The 13,321-nt window shown below is 45.4% G+C and overlaps 1 protein-coding gene across 8 annotated transcripts in view; it reads right to left on the bottom strand.

Moving 5' to 3' along the window:
- Window positions 1–12,631, bottom strand: part of ANKHD1 (ankyrin repeat and KH domain containing 1) — a 102,091-nt gene extending 89,460 nt beyond the window's left edge. For all 8 annotated transcript variants that reach the window (XM_063168530.1, XM_063168528.1, XM_063168527.1 and 5 more), the window contains exon 1: window positions 12,353–12,631. In XM_063168530.1, coding sequence (XP_063024600.1) covers window positions 12,353–12,631 — 279 coding nt within the window. The remainder of the gene's footprint in view (window positions 1–12,352) is intronic.
- Window positions 12,632–13,321: the final 690 nt, after the last annotated feature.

The following is a 13,321-nucleotide window of genomic DNA, read 5'->3' on the forward strand; positions in this document are numbered from 1 at the left end:
CATTCAAATATTCAGCTTCCAAGGAACCTCTGTCTCCCCAACAGGGAATGCATTTTGCTTACAGGAACCTCAAAATAAGTCTGTATTTTTAACAATGATTGTGCAAACACTACTAATTAGAGTAAATCACACACACAGTTTTTACTTAAGAATACAAGTTGGGTAGTACTGGTGTAGTCTGCTCTTTTCACCACTCTTATGAACTCTTCCTGCCTTTCAGCTCTTCCTTACATCAGCAACTGTACTTCCAGAGACTTTGCACAATGAAAATCTCAAAAATTCTTGCTTCATATACAATACTTTCATCATAGTTTTGTATCATAGGAAGGCAGATGCTTTCCTTATTACTGCACATGCTAAGCATCAATTTTTAGGTTTTATTTTGGTTTTTAGTAAGAGCTTAATAACAAATCCACAATAAAAATATATCTTGAGTGTGAAAATACTGAAAATCCATATGCAAAATGTTAAAACAGTTGCAGCACTGCCAGTCTCCCAGAATAAACTTCAATGTATTTTCAAGTCAGAATGTCTGACATTTCTGTAAATCAATGCAGTTTCTCACACAATAAGACAAAGCCAGAGAGAATGAACAGTTGGATATTCTATCACTAATAGCAGAGTGAGAAATTACCTAATTGATCAGATGTCTCTTGTGAATGGAAGTGACCTACAATAATCATATATTGTAATATTTTTTTTTGAAATATCAAACTATTGTAAACATATCAAACAAATCTGGCTTTTAAAACAAAAAATAACTGCATTAAAAATCAAAACAAGCAAGTAAAAAATCCAAGCATATTTCATATTAGCATTCCTGGAAGACATAATGCACTGCTCATGTGGCAAAATTTAGGCACTCTGTTCTATCCTAATCAGATCTGCAGCAAAGTGATAGAGTAACCAGTCACTGTGCTATTTTTGGATTATTTTGCTAGCTGCTTTGGGCAGTTAATAAGCATCTTACTTGGGAAGGCTCATTAGGAACACAAGGACTCCAGATATTATTCTAACTGCCAAACCAATTTCACCTTCCCAGCCCAAACCCCAGAAGCTGCAGGGGACAGGAGGGCAGAGCTCACCCACCCCAGTGCCTCCTGCTCTCCCACAGCAGCCATGGCCCTCTCCTGAAGCCCTGCCAAGGACTGCAGCAGCCTGGCAGCTCTGCAGATCCAGTTACAGCCCTGGAGCCTCCTCCAGAGCAGCCCCATTGCAGCCATGTGGCCTCAGCCCCATCAGGGTTTGTGTGTTACCCCCACACTGAGTTTATGCAGCTCAGGAGATGCACAGGGACGTTGCAGCACCACCATCCCCACTGCCACTGGTGATTCTGGTGAGCTGGACATGATGTGCAGGGTTACAACACATTTCTAATATTAAATCTAAACTGAGCTCCCTTATGTTGCACTACTGCAAAGTGCTTTGCCCAGAATAGCCTGGACCTGCTCACAAACAGCCTGCTCCTGACAGGCTGCAGAGGATGGAAAAGCTTCCTGGGTGGCTGGAGGTAGCACTGCTCTCTCCTCCTCCTGCAGGCAAGGGCAGCAGCAGAGACAGCTCCTTCCACCTTCTCCTTCCATTTCTGCCACACCAGTGCTCCTGGGAAGGCCATCTTTACAAAAAGTGTTCATAGGAAAGAGAAAGGTGCTGTTAAATTATTCCCTTGAACTTGAACCTATTGAGCTATGAACATTTCTTTTGGGGTAACAATACTCATTGCTCTGTTTGTGAAGTATTTACAAATAATAAGGACCCAAGCTCTTGACTGAGACTCCTAAACTCCTATTTTTTATGCAAATAAATGACTGCCTGAATTTCTCTTTTGTGTTAGGAAACCATTCCTAATTACTTCTATAATTCTATTTGGACATTTTCACTCCATAATTAACAACATGTGCAATGCTGCATTAGGAGAAATGCAGCAGAGAAAGTTCTTGTGGATTTTTCAGAAATCCCAATCTCTAACAGTTTATATTGTCATGTCCTTTACTAAACTGAATGCCAATATTGGATTAATACTTGCAATCCTGCCCTAAAATTTTTGGGGAATAGTGACAGGATACAGCACTAAGAATGAACTTCAGTTTGTATTTCAAATTTAACATCAAATCCCTGTAAATTCTACATATAAAGGATGTCAGCTATCAAAACCATTACAAATACTCATTCCAAGGAGAAAGTAAAGTGAAGGACTTTGTCCCTGACATGACACTCTTAGATGCTCCCTGCAACAATTAAGTGCAGCACAACCCCATGGTGTGGACTTAACTCCAACAAAAAGCCTGGGTTTGATTTACCACAGAATGCACTTTTCAACACTCTTCCCCTGCCAGCCCAGGCAAACATCTTTGCACCTGCTTAAGGTACTTTCCTGCACAACCATTTCAGTTTCAAGAGATGGAGTAAAGGAAGAGGAAAAAGCACACACTAATGTGGCTATTTTCACAAAACCTTTCAGTGGGGTCTCAGGTCCTTTCTTGGCATTTCAAAGCTACAGAAAGAAAATAAACATTTCAGGGAAGTACTCTAGAGTCAGTACCTAGAAACAACATAGAATCAATTGGAACATCAATTCAGACATAATTAATTATATAAAACCATATCCACTCTGTTTGGCTAGAGCTGTTATTTCTGAAGGCAGTTTCTTCCATTAAAAAATAAAAGTTCCAACCCAAGAAGACAGAAACCACCAGGAGAGCATTATCCAGCACCAAGGATGCTGTGATGACACAGAAACCTGCCAGCCTGGGGGGTACAGGGTGCTGGGGGACATCACCACCTCAATGGGGAGCATAAAGCACCTGGAGCATCATTTGCAGTCACTGCTCACCTTGGGACAGGTCAGGCAGCTGTCACACTAACACATCAAAAAGGGAGAAAACAAATAATTTTCTACCACTTTATGAATTTCATGGACTTAAAAGGAGTCTGACAAGCTGGAAGATCATTATTCTGGTAGCAGAAAGACATTAGGTCATGGCAGCTCCCTGTGAGGCCATAAAGCTGCCCATGGCCCCACCTTGAAGTGCAGCTGTCAGTGCTCCCACCTGCAGCAGCTCCACAGAGAGGGCATTGCATTGGGAGGGTGGGGAGAGAAGGGGTGCAAATCTGTTTAGCTCTGATTGCAGCAGGAAGCTGACTGGAGGCAGGATTATCTAAAGGACAGCCTTTATTCCCAGAGACATTAAACAATTACCAAACAAGCAGCTACAGGATCTGGGCTGTGATGAGCTCATTTCAGAGCACAGGTTCACGTTGCAGATGCTGCTATAGATACAGGGTAAATACAGGTGGACACAGCCTCAAGATTTGCTGCTGCAGGAAAGGAAAGGAAGATTTGCTGCTGCCTCACAAACAGTGTGGGCCATAAGAACAACATCCCTACACAAAATACAATATTCCTGATGTGTTAGCACAGGAGCTGCCTAAAATGATGGGAGAGGCAGCAGGCAGTGAGCAAGGACTGACATCTTTATGGCTGTTTCACCACAGGGTCTCAAGCCTGGCACCCCAAGTCACCAGCCAGTTCTCAAAATTACAGCTGTTATTTGAAACATGCAGCTAAAACAATAAATCAGAATTAATGTTTTATACTACTACTCATCCTTTCCAGAGATTGCTGATGCTGGGTTTCAATTTTCCTGCACTCATACTGAACCATAAGCAGACACTCCTGGACAAGCAGCTGTCAAATGGTTCATGTCAATTTAAGCACTTACCTGAATTCTATCTTAAAAAGACAACTGACACTATGCCATTGAAGCAGTTCTGAATAGCACAAACTACACCCTATAGAAGCCTCTGAAAGAGCTGTCTGATCTGTGGATCTACCAGAAACAGATCACCACCATTTATTTTTATTAAAGCACTGTTTCACAACAATAAGCAACATGATTGCACCCTGTTAACCCTCACAGAATTAAGGCACACAACACACATGTTGACTCCTCTTGGTAGAAGAAACTGGCAATGTCACAAAGTTTCTCTGTATAGCAGAAAAGAAAGATTTACTCATCTCAGTAACTACTGAAATAACCCAAAACACTGTTAAAGCCAGACATACTCCATGTCTGATAAACAAAAATAATTATGACTATATTTTCCCCATGTACAAACCAATCTTTTGCAGCAAGAAGCTGTCACGTACAGAACTGGAACTGACAACTGAAGCTTATTCAAAATTCACATCAATCCCAGTAAATCAAGTGCCAATTCTTGACTTTATACCAAAGAAAACCTTGGAATGGAGACCAGAAAACTTGACTAAAACAAGCACCACTTGCACTAAGCACTCCTTATTTCCACATATTCTATCTCAGTCCACTCTAAATCATGTTCTGAGTGCTCCATCTTCCCATGGGCTCTAGGATTCCCTCCTCACCTGGTTTTTTATCTAATATTCCCACAGAAAGAGCCCCTCTTCTTTCCTCACCTCAAGCCAAGAAACAACTGGTGTAATTCAGTATTTGATTTATTAGAATATAAACCAGAATTGTTGCATCAATTTAGCCATGGCTTTCCTTGCTCAGTTATGAAATCCCAGGCACTAAACCAAAGTGAAGGCAACTTTTAAGGCAGAAGATGAACAGATGCATTTGTTTGCTGATGTAAAAGCTCACACCCAACCAAGATGGGAAACATTCTAAGCCACCTTCTTGGAAATGACCTTTTAAGATCTCTTTTCAATCCAAGGGGACAATGCCTAAATAGAAAAAAAAAATCATACAAGTGGAACTCGAATACAATAGTAATTCAATAATCTGTTTCCAGGCCAACCTATACATTTCAGACAGAGGAATCTCAGCATTTAAAGCAACTAATTAAGTTATCTAGGGGCTTCTAGCAAACTGAAAATCACCCTGGCCTTTCTGCCCCTCTCAGAGCCCAAGCTGGTGGCAGTAATTCTTTTCAAGGCCTGGATAAACAGGTCTGTGCATGCTGTCCCACTGCCAAAGCAGCAGAAACCCCAATGCAACTCCTGAGCCATCCCTTAGTCACTTCAGAGAAACTATCACAGAGCCCTGCCTAAGCTGTGATCCACTGAAAACTCAAGATATGGCAGTGCAAGGGCTTAAAAATGTAACTATTTTATAAAAACAACTATGACAGAGATATTTATCTAAGCTGTTGGATTTATCCTAAGAAATCCTAAATGCCAAACATCCACATGAGCCCCCGTTTTTCCCTTTCAGGCTGTGTGTCCCACTGCCAAAGCAGCAGAAACCCCAATGCAACTCCTGAGCCATCCCTTAGTCATGTCAGAGAAACTATCACAGAGCCCTGCCTAAGCTACAACCACTGAAAATTCAACATATAGCAGTGCAAGGGCTTAAAAATGTAACTATTTGATAAAAACAATTATGAGAGAGATATTTATCTAAGCTTTGGATTTATCCTAAGAAATCCTAAATGCCAAACTTCCATATGAGACTCCCTTTCAGGCTGTGTGTCCCACTGCCAAAGCAGCAGAAACCCCAATGCAACTCCTGAACCATCCCTTAGTCATTTCAGAGAAACTATCACAGAGCCCTGCCTAAGCTGTGATCCATTGAAAATCCAACATATAGCAGTACAAAGGCTTAAAAATGTAATTATTTTATAAAACAATTATAAGAGAGATATTTATTTAAGCTGTTGGATTTATCCTAAGAAATCCTAAATGCCAAACTTCCTTTTTCCCCTGGCTCCCTTTCAGGCTGTGGAGGAGCACATACTCTAGAGAGGTGATGCTCAGCAGTCACCATGACCAAGGATCAGTTTGGGAGCAGAACATTCAGCCCCAAATGCTGATCTCCCCTCTTCCCTTGCTTTGAAATATGACTGACTTACTACCTGCCTGCCATGTGACACTGTTGGTTTAATTCATGATTTTGGAAAGGGGAAAGTTCAACAGGTTTAGGGATTTTCCTAGAAGAAAATCCTAGTTAATTAATAATCCCTATGCTTTACTGAATGCAAGGGAGAATAAATTAGGCACCTAGCTAAAACCTAGTGCTAACACATGAAATGGTAAAAACATCTGAGATGACTTTCTGTTGGCCCATTGTCCAGCACCCAATAAAATATCCTATTTTTCTTTTATTTGGGAGTATTTTCTTCCTGCAGGAAGGGACTTTTGAAAACTCTCTTGGCCACATTTGTCTCTTCTGGGCCACCACCAGCATTTGGACAAACAAATCATCATAATTCAACTGGGAGTAACCTCTCAGTCTACAGCACCTTTCCTTACACATTCTGGGATGCTTTGGAAGAGCTAAAGATGAAAACAATTTTGAAAAAAAATCTCAACTCCCCCTTAAAAACAAAGGACCAAAGTGAATAAGGGGTCTCATCTCACAAACAGCAGGAAAAAAACAGGATCCAGCACAGGACCAATTCTTTTATTTATGTTTTATCAGAGTAAATGTTTTCTATCTGCACTTCACCAAAAAATACACAATACTGCAAAAAAGAAGACAATTTTCTAATATTTTATGAAACTTCTAAACAATCAACATTACATAAGAAAAAAATTCTTAAGTAATGAGTTGCAGGAGTAAAATGCAGTTCCATAAATTTCACTTGCTCAGCATTCCTCCAAAACTATGCAAAATCAAACCTCTGCACTTTGACAATAAAAAGGGAAAACTACTTGTTGAGGAAAAAAAAACCAAACTATCTGTATTCTATTATAATATATATCTGTGTATAATAAGGACTACAGCAGGCCATCCTAACTAAATTAACCCCAAAATCCAAATATTCATTCACCTGCACCTCCCTTTGTCAGAGGCAGCAGCTTTGGGTTTATAAAACAAAGGCTGCAACCTTGTTACTGCAGTCTCTTGCTACAAAAAAGAAATATTTGTATCATTTCACAGTTAAAGTAATCTTTAGTTTATCATCGACCAAGGTCACTGGAGGTACCAGTTAGAAAGTTTCTATTTGAGGCAACCTCTGAGGCCAGGCACTGTGCAAAAACCTCCTGAAATTATTTAAGTTCTTGCACAAATCACTCATTTCTGAGGTTTGCTCACAGTCCCATTCCAGCAGAAGGCCATTCCCACCAGGACAAGCTTTGGTTGGAGTTTGCATGGCCCATGGGCTGCTGCTGGGGAAGAAAGCATCTGCAGAGCCAAAGGAAAGCACCCTGCTAAGAGTGAGGCCTCAGAGCCTCACCTAAACAGTGCCACAAAGCTCCTCAAACAGGATGCAAGAGTTATTATTCTTGCTTCATGAAGTTTTCAGTGGGAAAGATACCCAAGGTTCCTTCTTCCATGTAAGTCGAGACTTGCCTCTGTTTTAAATCCAAGAATTATTTTTACTCCAATAACAGGAATCATCATAGATGTTACAAGAACTCAAAATCACCTAAGATTGAAGCTCTCCTCACCTGCAGGGTCTGAGCCCCACTGTGGACTCCAACAAACCCCAGTTCAGTCGTGGAGCTGCTCCCAGTTTGAAGGCCAGGCCACACATGCACAGAGAAAGGAGTGTCTGTGTATTCCCCTTCCCTCCACACTGACCCTTCTGTCAAGTGAACATTGCAGGGATGGTTTGAGCTCTGAGCAGAGAACAATGTCCCCATGGCACCATCCAGCTGTGCTTACAGCTGGATTTCAGCACCCTCCAAGGCAAGGCAAGGCAAGGAGACAGAAGAGCTGTCCAATACTGAGCCCATGGGGGAGCAGCTGGGCAGCCCCAATTTAAATCAGAACACAAGAACTCATGATTCAGCATTAATGCTCAAACAAACCCTTCCCACCCCCACCAGACTGTAACTAGTTGACTGGTGAAACCAATGTGCAAATTTGTACCTAAATATAGATGTTCTGCTAAATTTGGCAAATCTCTCCTTACCAAGGGGTTGCACTGCATATTTATGTAATTATACAGTAGTATTTCACATCTTTACTTTCTACACCTATCATTAGAAAACAGTTGCTGACATTTATTTTAGGTCATGCACTCAAATGGGTCAAGCTGCACTAAAGGGAGACCCAAGTTCTGCAAGAAACCTTAGAAAGGAGCTCACTGTAAAATGTTATTGAATAGGATTAACCATACATGCACACAGAAACACTGCTTGTTCCTGGTTACCACATTCACAAAGTTCCTGAGATCCCCACCAGGATTTTTCTGGAACTCAGATATCTAATCAGACTGGGAATAAATGAACACCCTACTAACCAGCTCTCTGCATCCTGAAGAGTCACCTCAACACTTCTGGAAACCTGAACATGTTACCCCTTGATGTTTCCTAATCACTGAATAATTCCTGGAAGAAAATTTTACTTTTTTTCCCATCTCTTACCTTCTCAACTTTGAAACAGCTTGACAAAAGAAAAACATCAACTGCTAAACTGAAACCTACATTTTTCAGAGAAAAGGCTTTTCTGCTTAATACTGTCTACCTGAACTTGCATCCACTTTTGGAATTTCTATTCCTTATGGTAAAGAAAATGCTGCTAAATTTACTAAATGCTGAAAATTTACATTGTTTCTAAAACAATGAAAATTAAAGTGTCTGAGCATTATGTTAGCCTCAGAAGTCAAAAGATGCATTGTGCACACAATCTACAAAGCAGATCCATGTTAGGAAGGTTCAACAATGCAGCAACGACTGTAACAGACAACAATTCTAATCTGAATATTTACTCTGAATTTCAAACCTAGTTTAAAAAATATGAGACTTTAGGTTGCAGGGAAGGGGCCCCCCAGACAAAATCTCCAGGTACTGAGCTGCTCTGGAGTGCATGCCATTCAACTACTCATCCTACTGCTTGTAGGAGGTATGTTATGTCTGATTTTTAATTATGCTTTATGTAAATATCCCCAGAGGCTTATGCAATAGGTACAGGCTTAAGTAAGGCGAGCAGCTCAGGAGAGGGAAGCGAGAGCTGAGCTGACTCCATAGCCAAGGGCTGGGCGAGCTCCAGTTGTCACTGAAGGCCTCCCAAGCCCTGAATTACAGAACAGGAGAGATTTGCTACATTTGTACACTCAGTGCCAAAAGCCAGTGGCTGAACCGAGCTCCCAGATCCCCTGGTACTTCTGTCAGCACAGCCAGCTTGTGCTGCTTGATTTACAACAGCTCAGCAAACTGTCCTGAGCACCGACACAGCCACACTGATCACCTGCCTCCACTCCTGCTGCCACACTGTGCTGCTGGGAGGGTTTTTGATGAGGATCTGCACTTGGTGTGGCCATCAAAGCCCCCATGGACATGCAGTAATGAGCACTGCCTTGCCAGCACACCCTCACCTTGACCTACAGCCCTCAGAGCCAGGCTGGAGGAGGCTGCTCAATGCTTGTGCCTTTGGCACTGCTGGAAGTACCAGCAAAATTCACAAGGAGTGGTAATAATACACTTCAAGTCACACCAAAAATCTCACTCTAAACGAGTTGCAGGCTGTGTTCACACCCTGATCAAGCTTAGAAGGCAACTAAGCAACTATTTGCACTGAGGTCAAAACCAGCTCATTCCTCAGCCAGTGGTGAAGCTTCTCTGAGCACTCAGGAGATCCAGAGCAGGGAGTTTTACACAGGAACAGCACAGAGCTCCTGGCCTCAGCTCTCCGTGCCCAGAGACGTGCTGCAGCTTGCAATTGTTTCTATTTGCATGGGATAATTTTAACTGGTAATTCTAGAAAATATTCTGCACAGCTGCATTCAAATTGCACCTTGTGGACCTGATACAACTCATCTGTACAGGATCCACTTCAGCCCTTGGTTTCCCAACCAAGAGCTTGGTCACTGCCATGGGCAGGCACTGAGCTAGGAAAGCAGAAACGTTCAATTTTCTCCCAGTTCTGCAAGCCAGGATAAATGGGGGACACCCTCTTCACCTGTAAAATGAGGACACTTCTCTCCTCTGGAAAGTACTGGGAGATCTGATCTATGAAATGCAATATATTCTTAAAAAGGTTAAAATATATTGCTCTTTTCATTCTCTAGATAAATGCTTCATTATACTCCCTGTCCTGCACTTCCCTGATGATTTTCTTTTTAAACTAATTTGCCATTTTGACCAGTCCAATTATTTTAGCATATTAAACTGTACTAACACAAGGATACAAAACCTAAATACCACTGCAGACACACACAGCAGAGTCTACAGAATTTTGTACCATTATTTTTATGGCCTCAAAAATAGACAGAACAGATCAAGGCAGCATGGCAAAAACTCACTTTTTTTTTGTTTCATTTTTAATTCTCCCTTTTAGTTCTCACTAATTCCACCCACTGGTAATAGCTGAAGGCATACTCCCAAATCAGTGACTCATGGCACAAGACCACAGTCCAAACAGTGCCTGACTGGCTTCTCAAAGCAGTGCTGTTCAAGAATTGCTCTGCTCCATCCCTGCGCTCCTTAACTGCCTTTGCTTTGCTCAAAAAAGAAAACCAAACAAAGAGAGACACCCACCACTGACAACAGGTGCTTCCTTAGCTCTCAGGAAAAAAAAAAAAAAAAAGAAGAAGAAAAAGAAATTCTCCCCTTGGTGCTCCCAGCCTAGGCACATTCCTCCCACCCAAGCTTTTCCCAGGTAACTCTCCACAACCAGAAACACAAGCCAGGAGAACTCCCCAGGCAATTTCAGCTTTGAGATTAGCCCACCTCCTCTCCATGTGTGCTGGAAAACTTCAACTATTTCAATTCCAATTCATTTCTTCTAGTCTGTATCTTAAATAATGAACTTTTCCCCAAGTTTTTTTTTAATGAATCATTTAACTTTAAGAGCTGTTTGGGAACCTTTATTTTTTTGACCTCAATGGCAACCTCCCAGACACATTATTTATAATAGGCTGTCTTTCTTAATACTTGCTATTAGTCAAAAGAGTGCTTAGTAAACATCCTAGTTATCCAATCTTCACATCCCTTAAATCATGGGGTGGGTTCAAAAGGGCTAAGCTTCCAAAGTAGGACTCTGCTCACCTTGTAAAGAGCCACCAACAAACACCCTGATACAGCCCACTTGCCATCATCTCCCAGATTCTGTAGCTACTGCTTTGTATCTTCAAAGATACACTGAAATGTGACATGCAAGACCTCCTGGAGAGCAGACACTCATTGATGACTTGTGTCCTGCTCTATCCATGGTAGATCTTCCAGCTCCCCCAAACAGGTATGGCCTGGAACACCTAATTCCATATGGCACTGATGATGGATGTCCAGGACATCAATCACACCAGGAATGTCCACATACAACTGCTCATCTGTCTGACCATTAGATTCTGAGTTAAAATGTCCTGCTGTTAGCACCACTTTTAATGTAGCTTAGGTGGTCATGAGCAAATGTGGATCTGCATCAGTTTTATCACTTTTTTTTAATTCAGATAAGACCTGGCTCAGGTTTCAGGAGGGCTGGACAAAAGATGGACATCAATAGAAGGCAAAAAATTTAGTCACAGGAGGATGAGTGCAGGCTCCTCTCCTTTCATCCCTCCAGAAGGAACAAGGACACATCCTAAGTACACTGGCTTGCCCTCCAAATTAAAAATGGCATGTATCACCTTGGCTATTTTCTTCCTCCTGCAGAAGCCCAGAGGAACTGGGAAAAGCCTGCAAGCAGTAAGCAGCCACTTTCTCCTGCTTTCCACTAAAGCTATGTAAGGGCTGGGATCCAGCTGGGATCCCATCTTTTGCTAAGAGACTACTAAGGAACGAAGATTCACCCTTTGGTAGGCAATGACAGATAAAAGCCCTCATTTACCTTCTCTCCCTAGGCTACATAAAGCAGCATTAAATGCCAGTTTGCAGGTCCAACAACGCTCCATTTGGCTTGGGATAAGGCCCCCGTCCCTCCTCCACACCCTCCCTTTAAACCTCTCCGCAGGTTTGGAAGATCAAAGGAAGACACCTCGACTACCCTCTTCCATTTTGTTGGCTAAGAAATATTTCTATTGGACAAAAGCGCGTGTGTGTATAGGTGTATCTACAGGAACTGATCCGTGTCTGGGCACCCCGAGTGCAGGGCAGCAATAGTGGGGCTGACGCTTCACTTTGTTCTCCGCCGGGTGCAGATCTCGCCTCCCCCTCCAAGCCCGCTCCCAGGTGGAAGCGGCTCCGTGAGGCCGGGTCACATCCTCACCCCGCTCCGGGGCGGCGGCGCGCACAGGGCCCGGCCGCCCCCGGCCCTTCCCGGGGCCGCCGGGAGGCGCGGCGGGGCGAGACCCCCGCGGCCGCTGCCTCCTCCCCGGCCGCGGGCCGCGCTGCCGTGCGGGGCCGCCGGGACCCGCCCATGGCGGCGGGAGGCCCGGGACGAGCGGGTGCGGTGCGGCCGGCGCGGCGAGCGGGAGGGCGGGCGGGCCCCGGCCGGGCCTGTCAGGAAGCGGCGGAGGGGAAGGAGGGCGGGCCAGGATCGCTCACCTCGGACACCTCGTCCTCGTCGCTGCCGGAGCCGCCGCCGCCCCCGCTCCGCAGCACGGCGGCCGCCAGCTTGAAGTCGAGGGCGGCCTCACCGGCCGCGGGCGCGCCGGGGCCTCCCGGCCCGCCGGGCCCGGCCTCCCCGAAGAGGCGCACGGCCCGCAGGCCCAGCGGGGAGGGCCCGGCCGCGGCGGGCGGCTCGGCAGCGGCGGGCGGCGCGCGGGGCGCGACCGAGTCGATCTCCTCGTCGGCGGCAGCGGCGGCGGTGCCGTCCGTGAGCATCGCGCTGGTCCGGGCCCGGCCGTCTCCGTCCCCTCACGGCACCGCGGCAGCGCCACTAACTTCTCACACCCTACCCGGCCGCGGCCGCCGCGCCGCCCCCCCGCCGCTCCGCGCACGCCTATTGGGCGCGCTCGGCCGAGGGCCGCGCGCTATTGGTCGCTGCGCCCGCCACTCAAGGGCGCGTCACGCGCTCCCAGCATGCTGCCCTGAGAGCGCACGCCGAGGCGGTAAGAGTGCGCCGCCCCGCCCCGCTCGCCCGGCCTCGCTTCCTGAACTTTCCGAGCTGTGATTGGCTCTCTGGGACATCAATCATGTGCCTCGGCGGAGCTGCGGGCGCCGATGGGGCGAGAGAGCTGTCGATCAAAGCACATTCAGGAATCACGGTTTTGATTGGCCGAAAGGTACATCGCTCACAACGCACGGCGTCTGGCGTCTTTCGATTGGCTTCTGAATGCCCTGGACCCGCCTCCCCTTCGAACCCATCTGAAGGACTCCGTCAGCGCGAGGCACCGTCACACGCCCGCCTGTCCCGAGCGGTGATTTGGTCACAGAGCTGCCAATCAAAGCGAAGGGCACGCCTTCTCCATGGCCCCGCCCCCTCACGGGAGCGGGCCGCCATAGGCTGGGCGCCCTGGCTCTCCGCTCCAGCGGCCACGCCCACTGTGACGTCATCGCGCGGCCACGTGGCCC

Source organism: Melospiza melodia, chromosome 14 (genome assembly GCF_035770615.1).
Source record: "Melospiza melodia melodia isolate bMelMel2 chromosome 14, bMelMel2.pri, whole genome shotgun sequence".
Classification (NCBI taxonomy): Eukaryota; Metazoa; Chordata; class Aves; order Passeriformes; family Passerellidae; genus Melospiza; species Melospiza melodia.